The sequence below is a fragment of the Rhinolophus hipposideros genome, assembly GCF_964194185.1.
Source record: "Rhinolophus hipposideros genome assembly, chromosome: 3".
NCBI lineage: Eukaryota > Metazoa > Chordata > Mammalia > Chiroptera > Rhinolophidae > Rhinolophus > Rhinolophus hipposideros.
The window spans coordinates 46,915,996-46,936,989 of NC_138049.1; the positions used below are offsets into that span (position 1 = coordinate 46,915,996).

Below are 20,994 nucleotides of genomic sequence, written 5' to 3' on the forward strand. Positions count from 1 at the left end.
AAAGTACATCAATATCTAATAATTTTTATCCTACATACATATTGTTCCAGCCCAAAACACCAAAGTGAGGAATAAAATTTGAGTATGGCACAAATGCTGTACTAAACAGTTGTTTAATTTATATTCCAAGTAAATCGGGGCTACCAGTTGAATGTATTTTAGCTCTAATATACCTTCCATAGCTGAATTTACTGACAACTTACTATTTGCTGACTGCGTACTTTTGCATGATTTCATGTAATCCTAGGGCCCTCTCAGGTCAATGTATTATCATTCCCATTGTACATGTGAGGACATCAAGGCTCAGACAAATTTAATTGATCCTTGGAACCCAGAGTTGTTGGATGTAATGCCAATGTTTTTAGACATTGTACTTGACTACTTCTTATTTACAAATGTTTAACAGTATGACTATTTCTCCTGTCTAGATAGCAACCTGGTAGTACGAAAGTGCCAAAATATTGGCACTGTCAAGATAGTAACTTGTGTCTAACAGTTTTCATAGTATCACATTTTGTTCTTATAACAATCCCATGAAGTAAGTAACTCTCATTTTACAAATGAAAAATTGAAGGCATGAGGAGTCAAAATAGTGTGTTGGTATTAGAATCTAGATCTTCTCATTTTAAGGTTCAGATTCTTTTCACTTAATTATGCTGCTTTAAACTCTAAAGATAATTGCAGCGATGTTATAGAATAAAACCCGCTGGAGCTTCTATCCATGAGTGTACAGTTATAAATAAAAGGAACATCAGTATCCTATCCACAAGTATCTCCATCAAAATAATCTTGGGCAATACCACTTTTGCCTGACCTTTGTTTAGGTATAAAGTGGAAGGAAGCAAAAGGCTTTTGGGGAAATAAAATTTCTTTTTATAATTAATCATCAATTTTTAAGAGTCTCCCTTCTTAAATTACTGAATATGTCTGCTGCATTTCATTTCTACCATCATCACTCTGGTTTATACCCCAGTTACCTATTAACTAAACCATGGCACTACCTGAAACCTAAAGTCTAACTGCCTTTAGCTTCTCCTCATCTAGGCCATCCTAGAAGTTTCTTCTACTGTTTTAAAATCAAAGCTCAATCACCTCATTTCCCTTCTTGAAATGTTTTTAATGATCCCTTGACTTTGTCCATTCCTCTGAATCCATAACACTGCTTGTACCTTAAACATACTTCCACTGTATCTGGTTATTTATTGGATTATAAGGCTCCTTAGGGCTGGAATTTTCTTTCTTTCATCTTATGTACTCTGAAATACTCTGCAAACCTCTGTACTCTCTGTGTTAAATGAAAGTTGTTAGTTTTCTTGCTCCCTTTAAGGGCAAAATGTGGTTTTAAAAAAATTAGAGCCCATTGTCTTCAAGCAGTAGTTATACAAAGTATATCTTCTTCCTAGGTTTGCCATGGCCCTGATCCAACCCTCCTCTTCATTGATGGGCTTGGCTAGATAGAAGAAAAAAAGGATTGGAACAGCTCTTTCACTGAGATTGAGACCATCTTCCAAATTACATTGTTCCTTATTATTCCCTATTTTAGCATGTCTGTATATGTATCTGTCTCTTTTCCTGTTCATATAATCTTAGGGAAAATAACCGATACACACGTTTCCTGATCTTATACCCCTCTTTACTTCCTCTGATTCACCCATTATGTGCCAAGGGATTCAGTGCTGGAAAAGATGGGCCACTTCTTACCCTTGGAACTTTTGGTTTAATGAGAGAGACTGGCTGGCCCACCCGGAATTACAGCTCACAGAGATAAGTGCTGTAACAGGGGAAGTATACGAGTATAAGGGGGTATCCAACCCGGGCAGGGAGGGGTCGGGGAAGCTGCTCTGAGGCGGTGACTTCTAACTTCAGACTAAAGGTAAGAAGAGGGCCAGGATTACAGGGGACCGACTTGTAGTCAGAGGGAAGAGCGTATGCACACGTCCAGGACTGCTCCCCGGGGTGCACTGTGAAGTTCTGTAACGGGAGGCTGAAGAGGAAGGGCAGTGGTGAGTCTCACTACCTCTTTCTCAGATGTACACAGATTTCCTTTGCCTGCACTTATCTGCACACTTGTGAAAGTCACTGTTTTCACCACTTTAGGCCACTACTCAGAAATATTTTAGGGCTCCATGATGGCCTCCTCTGGCTTTGTCCAGTGTCCTCTTTCACTGGCTTTCTAGGCTCCCTAAAACTGACCCTACCCTATTTCCCACTGCTTACTAACGCACACCCCCGCCAGAGCCCACACTGTCTCCTTACAGTATCTTGAGTTCATCAAGCTTGTTCTCTCCTCTGTGCCATTTCTCTCCCCTCTATCCCATTTTTCAAGTCTTGACGCTCTACCCCTGGATATTTGCAGTCTGTGCCATGTAATTTAGCCCTGAATTATATTGTCTAGTGTCGTCCTTTGATTGTTTCTGAGTCTTTTCCTGGCCTGTAAGCTCCCTGAGGGCTGGCTTTGAAGCTGCACTAAACTGTTGAGGATTAGAAGGGAAAGGGCAGTGGACCTGAAGTCAGACAGACATTCATTTGACTCGTAGCTCTGCCACTTATCAGTTGCACGACAGGTTTTTTCCTTGGGTAATACAGAAATAATGAGATTCATCTCACAAGGTTGTTGTGAGAAGTTACACAAGTCACTCTATGTGAAATTTGTGGGCTGTAAAGCTCTATGGGCATTTTACATTTTGTTCCATCGTTCCTATGCAGAGTCATATTCATTATGTAATATGAGATTTTTTTTGGCTCTTTCCAAAACCTTAGAATCTTGAGAATTTTTTCCTTTGTGAAATATTTCTCTCTAATCCAGGTCCTAGTTATTTTTAGTCTTCCTCTGTTCACCTATTCCTACCTTCTCCTCAAACTTATGGATGAAATCATTTTAGGCAGCTTGAGAAGACTATTTAGAGACATGAAAAAATTCAATTGCCTAATCTATTGATACACTGAAGAAATGTCCCATTGTCTTCTTTCCCCAGTGTGCTCTGCTTACATAAGAACGTGTTACCAGCAGTCTACATCTGTACATAAAGCTCTGGACATAGAGCCCTGTTCACGACTTTGTGGGCATTCATAGTTCTAAGCAGTTTTTTGTTACCCTTTCTTCTCCATTCTTCTTGATTTTCATACCTGTCCTTAGGCCAGATTCTCAGATCAGGGTGTCCTAGTAACAGTGAGTCCTCATCAGGTTTTAAAGCTCAGATTCTGAGGAACCTAGAGCTAGGCATCATGCTTATGCTGACGCAGGACTAAAAAATGGAGAATCAGAGGAAGCAGACACATGCCTCAAAGTACCAAGTGTGAGGAAAAGCTATGGCCAAGTTAAAAGACCATTTGATTAGTTTTTACCTGCTCCTTATAGGAGGGAGAAGGAGGGAGCCAACATTCCAAGGCTTGGTTACCTTAATACCTAAGCGCTTATATTATCTGTTGGTCTTTGACTAAATCTAAGAACCTTACTGACGGGTTGAAGAACCTCAGCTAAATAGACTTTAATTCAATGCAAATTTATATAGAAAAATAATGAACATTTCCTTCCTCAGTAAGAAAAACAGAGAGTAGACAAATCTGCTTGTTATTGGAGGGAAGGGAAGGTAGTAGAAAGGTGGCAACATTTCATATTCAGTATTCACAGCACCTTAGGCACTAATTCACACTCAACAAAAAGATTTAATAAAGCAAAATCATCCCTGCTACTCATAAGAATTGTTCTGAATGCTAAAATGCTAAAACCAAGTGCACTTAATGTGGAGCCCACCTTTTTGAGACAATTACTTTGTTTGGAATCGTGGTTCCATTGTTCCTAATGGCATCTTTAGTCATCAGTGGCTAGCAAAAGTCTTTCTAGGACACAGCGCTCTATAATCCTTAACTAGTAGCTCTCTGAAATCCCTTGTAAAATTTAGGACCATTCCTGCTACTTTAGTTCCCCCATTCACTGCTGACATTATTGCAAATGTTCTATAGTAAATTTCTTAGGTATAGAGGGTAGAAAAGTATCCTGAAATCATCATCTTCGTATACTAAAGCGCTTTTTCAGAGTAGGCAAGAAACTAAGAATTTTACACTATTATCAAGTGAATAATTTAGATTCTAAATCTATATGAGACAATGAATGTATAATTTTCAAGGTAATCTTCAAACCCAGTTCAAAGACACTTTCTTTCCTGTTGCCAGTACGCACCAGTGTGCAATTTCAGTACCATTTTTTCATTTCTTCAGCTGCAGGTATTTTGGAACATTTTGGGGATTGTTATTTTGATACAAACAGCCTTAGTGTAGGAGGCTTTTTAAAAGGATCTCCTTGTCCAACAGACTTCTTCCATGGCCCAGTTTTTGTTTTGTGCCAGGTCTTGGGATTGGGGGAGTCATTTTAAGTAGTGGATTCTCTCTGTCTTTGTGTTATGGTCTGCCCAGGTGTGCATGTGGCATCAACCAATATTGCCTTTTAGAAATGCCTTTTTATGACCCAAGGATACTAGAAGTAAAACTATGTTGTTTAATCCTATCTGTCTTCAGTATTTGCCAGCAATACTCTCTGGAAGAAAGAACATTTTACTTTTTGCTGTATGGAGTTCATGTAGTAGACTATCAGAGAGTACTTAATTTAACTGCATACATGCAATATACCAGCAGACTTCAGGGTCAGATTTGGTCCCTAGAAAAGAAAAACAAAACTAGCCCTGTTGTTAGAGCTATATGTCTCCCTCCCATTCTGCCCCCACCCAAAGAGTTCTTTGTACTGGGGAATTTTTAATCATATAGCAAGAAGATAGTTAGTTGTAATAGATATATACTAAGAAAGTGAATAGCACCTACCCATAATGCCATTCCCTTGAGAGAAAGAGTTTAATAGTTTGGTTTTCAGGTGTAATAAAATTTATATGATTAAGTGTATCAAACCTAAAGCTATAAAATTTCTAGAAGAAAACAGGAAAAAAATCTTTGTGACCTTGGGGTAGGCAAATGTTTCTTAGAATACACAAGCATAAAACATTAAAGAAAAAATAAATTGGACCTCATCAAAATAAAAACTTTAGAACTTATGATCTTCTTCAAAAGGCATCATACAAAAATGAAAAGACAAGCCACAGACTGGAAGAAAATATCTGTAACATATATGCCAGAGAAAGTACTTGTGTTCCGAATGTATAAAGAACACTTGCATCTCAGTAACAAGAAGACAACCAATCCAATAAAAATTAAAAAATGGACAAAAGATTTGAACTGACACTTCATAAAAGAAGATATACAAGAAATCAATAAGCACATTAAAAGATATTCAGTACCAACAGTTATGCAAAATATACAAATTAAAACCACAATGAGATATTATTTCACCAGGGCTTCTCAACCTCTGCACTTGACCTTTTGGGCCAGATAATTCTGTGTTGGCTCAAAAGGCTGCCCTGTGCATTATAGGATGTTTGGCAGTATCCCTGACCTCTATCAACTACATGCCAGTGGCACCATCCCACCCACCCCCCAGTTGTGAAAAACTAAAATGTATGCATTCAGACATTGTCAAATATCCTGCTAGGTGGCAAAATCACCCCCAATTAAGAAACATTGCGCTACACCCATTAAATTGAGTGAAATTAAAAATATTGACGATACTAAGTGTTAGTGAAGATGTGGAGCCCCTGGAACTCTCATACATTGCTGGTAGTAATATAAAAATGATATAACCACTGTGGAGAACAGTTTGACAGTTACTTAAAAAGTTAAATCTATACCTATTATATGACCCATCCATTCCACTCCAAGACAAGAGAAATGAAACATATGCTCATACAAAGCTATTGAGAATCCTTAGGGGATATACTGTTCTACACAGGTGAGAATTTTAACCATGAGATGAAAATCTTAAGTACAAAGGACCTTTTCTTTTTTTGGCTATGTAAATTTTCACACTTCCTTCTAGGATTATTTTGCTTCTTGCTGAACTAAAGCTCCTTCAATGAGGATTCATTGGTGATAAACTACTCTTTACCTTTTAAAACATGTTTCTCGCATTCACTTTCTTGAAAGATAGTTTCATATGTCATACAATTCAAGAATGGGCATTTTCTCTCAGTGCTTTGAGAGAAGCATACTATTCCATGATCCTGTGGCTTCCATTGTTAAAAATTAGGCTGTCAGTTTAGTTTTTCCTTGGTAGGTAATCTGGCTGTTCTCTCAGATAACCTTTAAGATCTTCCCTTTTCCTTGGAATTTTTTCAGTTTTACTTTTTGTCAAGATAAGAATTTCCTTTCAGTTATTCTGCATGGGGTTCATTGTGCTTCCTGGAAAAAAATAATGATTGTTGTCTCTAATCAGCTCTGGAAAATTCTCAACCATCATCTCTTAGAATATTATTGCCTTTCTCCTTGTGGAACTCCAATTAGTTATATATCAGGCCTTCTATGTCAGCCTCCATGTCTTTTATTATTTCTTCCATATTTTCCATCCCTTTGCTCTGTGTGCTACATTCTGGATTATTTTTTCAGATTTACTCTCGAATTTGATAATAATTTTCTGTTCAGTTATGCTGAATATGCTATTTATCCATTGAATTTTAAGTCAATAAATTATTATAAAGTCTGTATTTGATTCATTTTCAAATCGGTCTCTTTTTTATTTATTGTTTCTTATTCCTTGCCTATACTTTCCATTTCCTTTAAAAATTTAAAAAACACATTCAACTAGTATTCTGTATCTATAATTCAAACACCCGAAGTCTTACAGATCTGAGTCAGGTGATTATTGTTTCTTCTGACCCTCACGAATGGTGCCTTTTTTCATGGTACATTTTATTGTTGTAAAGTCCATATTCATTGAAACTTTATCTCCTTTAGAGATCATCTGTGTTTCTGACTGGAGCCTAGGTGACATGACCAACTCACTTTAACTGCATCTTTGCTTTATTTTTGTTTTGTTTTTGGACCCGCCAGCTCATAGGGAATTACGGCCCCAATTCCTCATGTGTGAGCCACTTTGTGTTTATGAATTTTCAGGGGAGATTTCACCCTGACCACGAAGAAGAAAAGTTGAAACAGGCAAATTTTCTTTCTGTCTCCTTTTGTAAATGGGGTTTGTTTTCCCAGTTCATGCTTTCACTGATAGTTGAGCTTACTGTGGTCTGTTTTTATGATGGGGTCTCTGGTCCACCTCCAATTTCCCAAGTCCTAAGCTTTGTCTTCTTTTCCCTATGCTGCTGCTCTAGGTTACTGGAGGTCCACAGCTACCAGCCTCAGTCATCACTGCCTCCTCGATTCCTCCTGTTGGTCATTTTGACTTCAGAGGATTTCTGTTTACTTTGCCAATTCACTCATACATTTTAAATTGCATTTCTTGTTAAAATATTCTAGGTGTTTTGTCCAACATGATAAGAATCACTATTATGGAGGTTAGTTATTACCCTAATCTGTCAGAAAATGCTACTAGCAGAGTTCCTTAAGGCTTATAGGATTATATACCCTTATAGTAAATGGCTCCTACTACTGTGCTCTTCAAGTTCTTCTACTGTTTAGAATTTTTCTGACTCTTCCCTTGTGAGTAAATGGTTAACTATCATTCTTTCTCTGTTGTCAATTTAAATAGTAGTCCCTAATCCCTTTTAAATTACTATGGACTTAGAAACTAGATAAACAAGCTTGCCATAATTTTATACAAAGTAAAAGTAAATTGTCTCTAAGAGAGGTAGGCCAAAGGTTTTCCTCTAAGGACAGTACATACACTTTGGTATATAAACTCTGTGGCATCAATTTTACGCCTTTTTTTTTGCTGACCTGTTCTAGATTCTGTTTATGAGATTGTCAAAAAAAGTCAACTGAGGTATAATGAGATATTATAATACCAATAGTCTATAATCAGCTATTTGGCTATTTGATTTTCAAATGAGGGAGAAAACATTTCAAGGTGTGTGTGTGTGTGTGTGTGTGTGTGTGTGTGTGTGTGGGTTCGTGCGCGCATGCATTTGTGTGTGTACCTAATCATTGAATTGAATCCAACTAAATAAATCACTCTGAATTCTGCCTTTCATTTTTGAGTAGGCAATACCATATTTAGCCTCAAAGTCACTTTAAGTCTATTAAAGTGACTAATGATTGTTTGCCAGTTTGTCATCATTTATGTTTTCATTTTATCCTTTTACATAAAATCTTACCTTTTGTTTATGCTAAAAGATCATTTTACTCTTTAACTTTTTTGTTGTTGTTGTTTTTAGACTCAAACCTGTTGTTTCTCTTTAGTGTTCTATGTGCAAAGCCTATAATATAATGAAAATGTATTTTTAAGTACTTGTGTGTGATGGGCCGGTAGTTATAATTTCAAAGCAAGATTCACATATTTTCACTCCCCAAATCCTTGCATCTAAAACAGAATGTACTCCCAACATAGTCCCAAATGCACATATAAATACTCTGAGGTTGTACTTTAAAACTGTTAATAAAACATAGGCACATATACAAATAATATTTATAACTTTATCCAAAATATAGTGGATGGAATTTTGGAGATGAAAAGAGAGTATTAGCATGGTAAACTGCCAAGTAGTAGAAGCTATTCCCCATTCAGCATGATAAAATTTACAATATTCTGTGCAGAAGATGAAATTTTAGAACACCTTCGAAAGAAGTTATGATAATGTATCCTTAGAGAAACTGTGAGGGAAGAATGTTTTCAAGAGTCAGGGAGTAATGTATAAAGGTTCAGAGGGGGACCACCAGTAGATACATGGAATAAAAGAAATTGGGATAGGATTGACATGTATTCGGTGGGCAGTAGCCAGGGAGAAGGATGCTATGGAACATTTTTAATTTGGCAGGAGGCTCAGTGGGGAGCCAGTCCAAACTGGCTAGAGAGAGACGGTGTTCTAATGATTTGGGTGGTCACAGAGGGTGGGGGGAGTAGTCAGTGGTACAGAAGAGAATGCAGGGAAAATAGTCCAGAGTTAGATAGGAAGGGATGAAGAAAGAGTTCCTAGCCCCTTGGCCTTCTTCCTGGTGGACACACAATCACTGGAATAGTAACAGTAGGAAGGAAACTAGAGCATTATTAGGTGGGATGATATCCCATAACGTAATGATACAGTAGGAAGAACATGGTTTTGGAGTCAGACAGACTTAAGCTCTAACTTTTACTCAGGCTCCTGCTTGCCGTGTGAAGTATTTAACCTCTCTGTCTCACAGTTTCCCATTTCTAAAGTAAAGATAGTATTTACCTAAAGGGTTATTTTGAGGGTTAAATGAATTAAATATATATGTCAAATGCTTTAGGAGAGTGGCTGCTACATACTAACCACTATATGTTTAACTATTCTATTAATAATATCAAATCTGAAACCATGAAGTGTAGTATCTATCTACTCCCAGAATTGAATGTTAGACCAAAATCTGAGTTACTGATTTTAAACCTCTCTGTCACTGGCACTCAGTTACCTAACCGCTGCAATAACAATCAGGTGTTCCGCATAACAGACCCCTGCTCTCCAAGTGCTTTGTACCTCTTTGCCTTTGCAGTTTCAAGGCATTTCTCAGTCCATGTAACCTTTAAGAGCAAAAAGACTACAATGGGTGGATCACTATAGGAAAGTAGAAGAAGAAAGGGGGGGGGGAGGAGGAAGAAGATGTGGATATTGTTCTCAAAGAAAACAGACTAGGAAGAAAAAAATGCCTTGCTCATAATAGATGCTTAATTAATACTGGTTGAATGAATGTTGAATAAATAGGTTCAATATATCCATACGGGGTGTATAGATACATAAGTGTTAAGTACTTGATGAAACTTTCAGTAAGAGTTGGGTTCAGTAAGGGAAACCTAAAATATTAAGGTTTAAGAGCCCAAGGAAAACATGAGCTTGATATACAATACCTCTTTCCTAAATGATGTATTGAAAGTACCATTTTTCTTGATTCACCATAGTTTAGTTATCTGTGAAAATTGAGGACAGAGGAAAAGGATGAAGTAAGGATAACACCAATAAATAAAACTTAAAGCTAGTCTCCAAACATTATTTGATCCTCCCCCCACCTTCCTAGGGGTATATAGAATACAATGAAATATTACAGGGACATATACATGTATACATTTTTGACAGCTCCCTACAATTTTAGTAGCAAAACTGTGTTTTATATGGTGAGTTCAGGAGATAATTGATGATATAACAAGTCAAGCTGATCTACTTAAAATAATTATTTTTTAGGGAACTAAAACTAGCAAATGGTTTAAGTAGTACTTAGAAAAAACAAAAGGTGGTTCTTGAAAATTTTTACAGAAAATATTGGAAACTGCCTTAGAATACTTTATAAATTTGGCAAGCCAAAAACAAAAGAAGGGAATTATTAACTTGTTTCACAATGTTTTTGTATCTCTGTTGCAAGTAATACTTTATCAATTTGATCAAATATAGAGATTTGCACTAAACATTACAGTGATGGAATCTCTAACTCTTTGAAAATCCTTTCTAAATTCTCAGCAAATTTTCTTCTCTCAAAGAAGATATGTATTGAGTGATAAAAATAAAGAGGAAAAATGACATAGAATGGCACAATGCAATTTGTTCAGTTTGCTTATTTTGAAGGTTGTATTTATAAATGGTTGTTTTTATTCATATTGTATATTTTTTTTATTTAGACTGTATCATTTCTTTTTGGATCCCCCTCCCTCCATGAATTTGAGAAATTGAGTATTAGGGAATTTAAAAAAAGAAGAATCTTTTCTTATAGATATTCCTACCCTTATGCTTTATCCACAAACAAAAAAGAAAATTTCCCACTAAATTCTCTATTTTGTTACAAATATAGTAATATCTTAAAGGTAACTTTAGTGTATACAATATCTGACACAGTAAAGATGAAAACAAAATTATCACTACATTATTAAAATCTGATATATTTTGTTAAGGGTTGGTGAAAAGATTTTATCTGTGTTAGTTTTAACCCAGGACAATATATCCTGTTTTATAAGTTTTGCTCTGCTGACACTATATAATTAAAAAAAAAAAAATGAAGTTTGGACCTCATTGGTATCTGAAGCTGTTGAGTCCTTACCTGTTTGTCTGTGTTATGATTGGCTGAAAGCTGTTGCTAAGCTTGTGTTTTTGTTCTTAGGGAAAGTTAAAAGTTGAGTGTGACCTATTTGAACTGCATCCTGCTGCTTTGACTTTGCTTTGATCTTTCTCCTGATCCACATACATTTTTCTTATATCTTTTTAAGCTTAGATATTTTTTAAAACACCAATTTGTAAAGTTAGCATGCAATATTTTAAGGTTTTAATTGTGTATTTGTAATGCACACATTGAAGCACTGCGGTTTAATTTTTAAAATCTCATTGAATACTTGAAAGTTGACTTTTCTGACATAAAGCAAATTCTAATTGTAGAGAACAAATACATTATTTAAAAACTTGCCTATTACAAACACAAAAAAATACACAAAGTACTTCACTGAAAAATTTATTAGGTCAACTTTTTGTGATCATATTGGCATGTATGACGCTTTGACTTTACACCTGTTTTCTGGAGAAGAGCTAGAAGGATTGATAACCCTTTCAGTTATAGACCAGATCCAGGAGAAGCTAAGTGAAAGTACTACTGGAAGGCAAGTTTGGTTTGTGATTCAGCAGACCATCATGAACCGTTGGGATTCAAAGAGCGTTTTCTCTTTAAGGTTCTATTTGTCATTGATGGGAATGAGACGTTGAACTAGATTCCCGTGCATTCTGCTGGAGCCCACAGAAATCCTTGGAGCATTCTCTGAACCTTAAAGCCTGATCCAAGCCTTGGGTGAACAATGTAGGGAGCTACAGACTAGCATGGTTCCTCCAAACCTACTGTGAGTTCTGAAGCACAGATCAAGAGATGTGGCTTATACCGCGTTTCCCCAAAAGTAACACCTACCCCGAAAATAAGCCCCAGTTAAGATCTCAGCCAGACGGACGTATTTAGCCAGATGTTATGACGATGTTCCAAAAGAAGGTGACATGACTGTAATTGAATAAATATAGATTGTTGTACATGTAAAAAAGAAGACAGCCTCTGAAAATAAGCCCTAATGGAGCAAAAATTAATATAAGACCTGGTCTTATTTTCAGGGAAACACAGTATACTCACATATAAAAGAGTGATATTCAAATGTATTACTACATTTTTTGTCAAACAATATCACCAGAATCCTGATATATACAATATCTGAAACTGGCATTTTATTAATAATTATGCCTTTAAGTCCAAATAAATAAAGTTAACTTTCTTATTAAAGTCAATTAGTGAGAACAATGAGGTTATTTTATGTTTTAAACCAATGCAAAATTAAGGGGTTATGGGTTACGGCTATAGTAGTATTTCGAGCTTTTCCTTGTATGCGTAATACCAAGGAAAGCTGGATGCACACAGCAAAGTGCCCACGTGCTATAACAGTCCACTCACTACTATCGTTTTACTCCAGCAGATGCAGATAGGCATGACTTTTTTAAAAGGCTAGAATACACTAACTATACCCTTCCTAATCAGTGACACATTTACAAGAATGTCCAAACATGTGCTCACAGAGATGGTGGAAGAAGCTACATTTTAGTCCAGTAACTGAATTATTAGTGGCAACAAATTATTTTGGTGGTTTCCATGTATTTAATATTGAGATACATTTGTAGGTTACCTTGAAAAAGAAAGCTCACATCTAATATTTCATAATATCTCTAAAATACTTGTAAGGAATGGCTCCTAAGAAATACAATTTGAAAACCACTGGTAATGTCCAAAGAAGCCTGGTGTAGGAAGAGGCCAGGTTCTAGTTTGCTTAAAGCATTTAACTCTTGATAACATCAGTGATTATGTTAACAGAGTAGAACTTTAGAGCTGAAATGAAGTTTGAGAGATCATGAAGTTTTGTTGCCCTTCATTTTAAATTTGAGGAGACTAAAACTAGAAGGGTTGTTAAGAGATTTGCAGACTGGGTTTTGGGGGTTTGCTGTTATTTTGCAGAATCAGGCAATAAACCAAATGACTTCCCATTTAATGCTCCCTAACAGAGTCCCAAGCTATCTGCCAATCTGTATAACTTGTGTGAGAGGTTTAAGTCGAAGTAAAATTGATGCCCAATCTCAAATTAAGGTAGTTGTGCTTGTTTGTAGGATTTAAGAAGCTAAATAACTAACATTCAGTAAACATTTATAAATAATGAGTGATTGAATGTTAAGTGGTTATATAATATTAAGATTTCTGTTAATTGGCAAAATAATAACACTGGCATCCATTCATAAACCTATGCCAAAATATATTTTTCAAATTAGAGTTGTAACACATAAAGGCAGAATAAATACTACCTTCTCCAATTGGTGATATATGAATAAAACCCATTTAAATATTTCTCAATTATTTGCCCCAAATTAGGAAAATCAAAGTTTCTATAAATGAAATGATTTGAACTCTGTTCAAACTTACGCTCATGTAAAAAACATTGTAGCACTGTCATTATCTCTTCTCGTGAGTATATTTAACTGAACCAAAAGACAGTGATAAGCAAAACCAGACATCTTGACTATTTGAACTACAGTGCTCTGAATGGGCCCACACCCCTTGGGCAAAGGAGAAAATGGCCCACAGAGGTGTAGTGAGGATTTGGAAGGTAGAAGAACAGATGGGAAAGTTCAGTGAATGACATTTTATTTCTAAGATACTTAGTGCCATGCAAGTAGTCTCTAATGTGGCCTTGTACTTTGTGACCAGGATAAGGATCTACAACTTACTACTCTCTTGGAAAATGAGATCTCAGAAGGAGGCAAAGAAAGAAGGCGATTTAAAGGCTTAAAGGGCTTACAGCTAAAGGTGATCACCGAGGAACCGAGTGCAGGTTTCTGAGCTGTGTGAGGAAAGCACATATTGTAGAACTCAATTCACTGCTTGGTAGTTATAATCATGGGGATGGGACATAAATAAGGTCAGGGGAGCTGTTCTAAACAAAAAGTAACTTGATTAGAAGATTTTAGAATAATATCATTAGAATTCTGTTTCTTTGAATCAAAACACTTAAAATTCAGAAATCATAAAGCTAATAGCTCATTAATATGCATTTAGCCTAAACATTTTAGGCTAAATTCATGGGTAAATTCAATTTTATAAAGGAGCTAGATACTGGAATGTTCAGTTCCATCAAGTCAGTGGACTCAGGATAAGTTGAAGATTCTAAGTTTGGTTTTAATCTATTTTAAAAAGATGATTTTCTAATATTATGCCAGATTAATATGTTCCTTGGATTTAAAATTATAGGTTATATATTAAAACCAGTTCTTTCCTGTGCCCACTAACAGAAGAACTTTGAGAAGCTAGAAAATATTTTCACATATGTTTTAAGGAACAGATAAAATCCAGTCCCTTGAAAACCGTTTTAAAAATTATACAATATAGTATATATGCACAGTCTGAGAAATAGTATTTACTTGAATCTGACATATATTTAGTATCTTCAGTCACCCTTTTTTTGTTTGTTTGTATCATTTCCTTTTTCTCTTTTAAAACCTTCAGTAGTTCCTAAGAACATATGGGATAAAGTCCTACCTCTCAGTTTCCTACTACTCTTACCTTTTTCCTTAACCTCATCCTAATAAACCTGTTCCTTCTTAATTAACTCAACAAGGATGCCATAAAGTAATTAGCCTTTAAAAGTTGTACTGTTTCTAAATGAATTCTCTCACTTAATTTTCATATCTCAATAGACACTTTTCTGTCATTTCACCTTAGCGAGGCCTGAGGATAGCCATACTGGGTTACAAAATGTTTGTGAATCTTGTCAAACAATGGTGTGCACACAGGCAGGGTCTGACTTGTAAGTACCAGCCTGACTTAATAAGTGAGCCGTGTGTATATTGCCCAAACCTATATAGATGTTACACGTCTTCGTAGTGCAAGAGAGCAGGCAGAGAAAAATCAAAGGAGCTTGGGAGTATCTGTGGGTTCTAGAGAAGATGGGGAAAGACAAAAGTAGAATTTGCTTAGCAGAACTGAACCCAAAGATTAGCTGATTCCCAAGTGACCACCAAATCCTTGAAAAATATTTGGCTAGATGGCTCAAATCTTTTATAAACTAAATATTGAACTTAAAATACATTATTAAGCTTTCAATTGAGTTAGGCTTCTTTTTTCTAATGGAAACATCTCTGTGGAGTTCATTCATTCAGTACATACTTCAAGCTGTTTGGTGTGCTGGCACAAAGGCATTGGAAATACAGTAGTGAACAAAAAAGACAAATGTTCTAATTTTATGGAGCTTAAATTCTATTGAGATAGAGTAAATAAATAAATTAGTATGAGATATCAGCCTTCATACAATAAATAGTGTGAGTTAAGTTCTAATCCCAGGCTGCATTTTACTATTATTATAACCTTGGAAAAGTTACCCATACTTTATGAATTTCTGTTTTATACATATGTAAATCAGAAATAATTATATCTGCCTTATAGGTGTAAAGTGCTTAGTGTCTGATATATAGGAGTTGATAAGTTACTAGTCTTATCATCATTAGCCTGGAACACCTGACCACGATTGAACACACATTCTTTGGGGGAAAGTGATTTCCTCATTTAAAACCACCCACACTGTTTGGAATATTGCTTACTTACAAGTATGACTGATGGATGGTCTATGTTTCTGAAAGCCTATATGGAGATTTTAAACTGCATTTCTGAAAGAAGAAACCTTATGCTAACATAGTAAATCTTAAAAGTTCTCAACTCAAGAAAAAAATTGTAACTATTAATGGTGACAGATGTTAACTAGACTTATTATAGTGATCATTTCACAATGTATATAAATATCAAATCATGTTATATATCTGAAAGTAACATAATGTTGTTTGGCAATTATACCTCAATTAAACATAAATAAATAAAAGAAGAAACCCTAAAGGAGAGAAAGAGTAAGGATTTGTCAACACTCTTGCTCCTTTATAAGTAATGTAATTCTAAAAATTAAATTGAAGAAGTGAAAAAAGTAGAGGACAAATAAGAACAATGTAAAATTAAAGTTCAGTGCTAAAAAGATCTCAATGTACCCAAAACATGATGTTGAAAGGAAAAAAATGCTTAGCAGACAAGCTATATATACAAAAACAGGAAGATACCGGCTAGAGGAGAAACATCTTGACAAAATTAGTAAGCAGAAGTAATCTTATAAACCAGCACTCATTCTAAATAAAATGTTTTAAATGACAATAAGGCATTTTCCAAGAATGATTAAATCATAAAAATGTAACAAATCCCACTGCCACTCTTGAAGGAATCCTTTGCTTTAATGGCTGAAATCATTGCCATGTATGTTTTCTAACCAATTATTAAATATAATCCCTATTGTGACTAATTGATCTACAAATCTATAGTACTTTAATATAATTTCTTTGGGTAATAAGAGCATTCAAGGTTTAATATGTGGTCCATGAAAGTGTAACTATGCCTTTTGGCCTGATTAGTATTCTTCCTACTAAAATATCTATTCTTTTGCATGAATTGACTATATTTTTAAAAATCTAATGAATTTAGGGAAGCTGCTTGGTCAGGAGAGCAGATACTGTAATTTGAGATTTATCTCCTACATTTCAAAAACAGGAAAATGAGGCATGATTTCTTTTCTCAAGAAACCTACTGTGTTGCAGAAACAAAAACCACTTTTATCCCTACACTGCCTCATTCCCATTGTTTTTCAGATAACCCTCTTGCCTTGAAAAAATTGCCGCAACACCCTTCCTAACTCATCTCCCTGCCTCTAGTTTTGCCTTTCCCAATATATTTTTCTAAACCCTAGCTGAAATGCAGATCTGATGTCATTGTACTTTTTAAAACTTTGGATGACTCCATAGTACTCTTAGAAATGAAATTTATATTATTTAATGAATCTTCAACAAGGTCCCTCCTTACTGTTTATCTTTTACCTGAACTCCATACCTTCTGCTCCAGACTCAATGAACTTCCTTTACTCTGCTTCCCTAATGGACCACTCTCTTTCTTTCCCCCTGCCTCTGAGCTTTTGCACATGCTGGGTTTGTTGCTTAGAACTGTCTCTACTCTCTCCCAAACCTGCTCCCCCAGTATTGTTGCAAAAGACTCTCTTCCAATCCCCTAAGCCCCAGCTCACATGTCTCTTCCTTCAGGAAGCCTATCTTGAAGTCTGGACTCTCTAATGCTTCATAGTTCTCTGCTCACATCAAGTCATTTGACACCACTCTGCTTTTTCATGAGTGTATCAGCTTTTTCTTGAGTTGAGACTATTACTGCTAATGACAGATGCAGAAACCTTATTTTGATACAGCTAAGTTTACCAAAACTTTTTTAGAGGAAAGGAAATATTTCAGAATTAACATTACTTCTTATATGAGGTGTCAGGATTACTTCTAGAAGAAATAAAATGTTGAAATGTTTAAATAGCAGGCTTTATAAAATAGCTGCTGGCTTATATAGATAACCTGTGGTATCAAAAGCATAGTTCTTTCCAATTACTATTCTGTATTCAGGATGTTCATCTTTTCAATAGATGCTTATTTTGCGCCTATCATGTGCCTAGTACTGGGGGTTCGTTAGAAGCACCTTCAGGACATCTAGCCTGCTCAAGAAGTGAAATCTTTGGAAAATACAATTTTTTTATTGAATTATTTGGAACAAAACATTACCAGAAGTGAAATCTACCCAGTAATATTTTGAGGTCAATACATTTGTTGGAATTCTTGGTTACTGTAGATTTATTTGGAGGCAACCTTTTTTACGTTGGAGAATAGAGTGCTAATTCACAGTACTGCCCTATGGGAAAGAGCCGTGATTAGCATTCTTTGAAGAACTTAAGTTTGTCTTTATACAGACCATAAAGGAATCTTGATGTTTAATGGCTTGAAGGTCCTCAATAAACCACTGAATTAGAATATAAATTTAAAATATTTTTTCTTTTTATGTAAGGTAGCATTGTAATAAATAAGCTGAAACTTTCTTTAAAAAAAAAAAAGGAATCCTAATTGGAGCTTCCTATGCAATTTTAGTATATGCTTCTTCAGTAAATATTTATCAAGCACTAAGTATCAAACAATATGTATACAGTTTGCACTTTTAATTTGCATTTAATTATTTCAAACCATTTTTTGGTTAGCTAAATGCATGCTTTTCCCCCTGCCTCCCATTAAAAAACTAGAAAGGTAAGGATTCTCCATTTTGCAAATGATATAATTTTAATGTTACAAACAGGGTTATGCCCTGCTAGGTTATGCCCTAACCTCACTATTTTCTTCCTTCTAGAAAATAAAATCACAGCTCAACTCTTCTAGAACGAGTCATTTTTCACATACTTCCTTCATTATCTAACTAGCTTTATAGCCCACAACCCTATACATGAAGTCCATATGTTTCCATTACTCATCCACGATCAGTTTATCTTGGAGGGTATGTTGCATTGCTGCAAATTGGATGATTTACTGTGTTTATTTTTGCTGGTTTGTTTGTGGCTGAGTGGGCATTTGATTATGTCGTTTTTGTGGCTGCACTCAGAGGACGAGAGCTTGGAAGCCTCTGTAGCCTTTTCTTCTATGTTATTAGCCCAAAATTGCTTTTCTTGAGCAGCAAAAATATTTTGGTGGCTTGAGCAATATATAAAAGCAGTGTATGAGAACATAAACATTTATCTTATTTATCTAGAGAGGATAAATAAAAAGTAACCATGTTAACCTGCTCCTTTTAAAATGACAGCTTGAGCAAAAAGAGTAACTTTGTCTTGTCTGAAACATTGTAACCTCACTCCTAAGACTGAAACGTATTTTCATTTATGAATCCTGTATCTGTCAGTATTTATTGATTTAAACTCCACTTTGTTTCCTTCTGTCAGAATGTTCCAACTTTTTTTTTTAACCTGAGCATATAAGCTTTTGAAAACACAAGAGCAAATATGCAAAAAGTGATCTAATGTAAGAGTTGATTTTTAAAAAGAAGATAATGGAGCCGTTCAAGGAAATAGTGTTGACACAGGATTTGAGAGATTTGCATTCCGGATCCAACAATGTCAGTTATTTGTGCTGCTTTATAACCTATGTTTCTCAAGTTCCTCATCAGATTTCAAAGAGAAATTCTTTCTTTAGAACCCAAGGCGCTTGTGAAGGAACATTAGAAAACTAGTAAAGCCTTCGAATATATTTGAAAAAAGAAAATTCAGAGATGTTACCAAAGCTTATTATCTGTGTAGGCGAGTGATATTTATAGCTGTTACATAGCTTAGCAAAAATAATTTTACATTGAATATAGGCAGGCCCTCGTCCCGTACTTGTCCCTGCATTCTGGGGCCCAGTCGACGTTGTTGGAAAGGAAGACGGGCAATTCCAATAGTTTATGTCAAAGAAACTCGATTCCTCCTGGTGGTGAGGGTCACCTTAGAGGTTGGCTTCCTTCTGGCTGTAGGTAAATGGACCCGAGCGGGTGAGGGAGGACAGGCTGCTGGTACCAGGGACAGGGGCACATTCGCCTTTAATTGAAGCCCGGAGGCTCGCGCTGCACCTCCCAGCTCCAGGGCACGCTCACCGCCCAACCCACCTAGCCCGTCTCGGACCTGAGTATTAGCTCCTCGCCAGAGCTGGGCCCCTGGGAGGTTGCTTTTCGCCGGCTCCGCGTCAGAACCGCACGCCAACGCCCACCCCTCCACGCCAAGGGGGCGGGACTCCGTGGCACCGCGGGCCCGCATTGGTGCGCGCGGCCTCCGGGCCGGCCGAGTGACAGCGCGGGGCGGGGCGAGCCCTGCGGGTGGTTTGTCCGCCCCGCCCCGCCCCGCGCTGCGCCGCCCCCGCCACCCGCACTGACTGAAGCGCTCGCTGCAGCGCAAAGACCGGCCGGCGGCCCCTCGCTCGCCACCTCCGTTTTGCTGCGGCTACTTCTGCGCGACCGCAGCCGTCTCCGCAGCGACATGCGCTTGGCCACCGCCGCGAACGAGGCGTACAACGCCTCACTGGCCGTCTCGGAGCTGCTGGGCTGCAAGCAGTGCGGCGGGGGCCGCGGCCAGGACGAGGTACCGCGGCGGGCGAGGGGCCGGGCGGGCGGGCGGGCGGTACCCGGACGGGCTGACAGGGCTGCGCGGTGGTGGCGTGGCCTCCCCGCCCTCGCACCCTAATAGCTTCGGAGCACACCACGCAGGGAGGGCGCCCCTGGAGCAACCGCCGACCGGCCACCCTGCTGGGCGGGGGCGTCTCAGACTGGCCTGCACCCCTCGGAGGAGGGGGCGGCCCGTGAGAGGTGGGGAGACGTTTTCCACCGGGAGTCCCTGGGCGGAAAAACGCTGAGGCTGAAAGAGACAGCTGTCTCGGTCATTTACATGGAAGTCTCCAAAACGTAAATAACGTTGTCTTCTGTGCAAGTCTCCACAAGTCGGAGACCGAACAAAGCTCTAGTCTCACGGTACAACAGCCTGTGGATTTTTTCCCCCCTCAGCGTCTTGTCTAACCAGATCGCGCCGTGACCCTCACTCCCTTTGCCTCCTACTTAAAAAAGAAAAAGAAAAAATATATATACACTTGAGTCAGGTAAAAGGTGATCTTGCCTAGAATAGGTATGTCCTGCCAGCTCTATGACGTTATGCTCAGCATTTACTCTTGTTTATGAAACCATCCCTTTTGTGTCTGAACTGGCCTTCAGAAAACGCTATTTAATCGTAACATTTCGTATTTTTCCTAAGTGGTTGCAAAAAGAGTACCATTTGAAAAATACTAATATAACTTTAAAATTTGAACCTTTGAAAGGCTTTCATTCAAAAGGTAACCAGGGACAAAGTAGAGAAAGAGCCATTAAAATTTGAATTGAAATCAGAATGCTGTACTGCTTCAGTTCAAGAAATCTACCTACGAAGTAATTTCCCTGCCACCTTGGCCACTAGAATGACTCGGTCTCCGTATTTACATTATTTTAAATGGAGTCTACATTATGAGAATACTGCATAGATTCATATAAACTTAAATGAAGACACTTACGAAGGCTGTATAACAGCAAACACCTTTTCTAGATTTTAACATT

The 20,994-nt window shown here is 37.2% G+C and overlaps 1 protein-coding gene across 3 annotated transcripts in view; it reads left to right on the forward strand.

Moving 5' to 3' along the window:
* The window catches only part of SESN1 (sestrin 1), a 103,144-nt gene that overhangs the window by 61,967 nt on the left and 20,183 nt on the right, over window positions 1-20,994 (forward strand). Inside the window, exon 1 of one of the 3 annotated variants that reach the window (XM_081044594.1) lies at window positions 19,772-19,996. The exons of the other annotated variants lie outside the window; for them this stretch is intronic. Coding sequence (XP_080900720.1) covers window positions 19,895-19,996 — 102 coding nt within the window. The 5' untranslated portion in view covers window positions 19,772-19,894. Of the gene's footprint in view, window positions 1-19,771; window positions 19,997-20,994 lie in introns of those variants that run through there. 3 annotated transcript variants of the gene reach the window in all.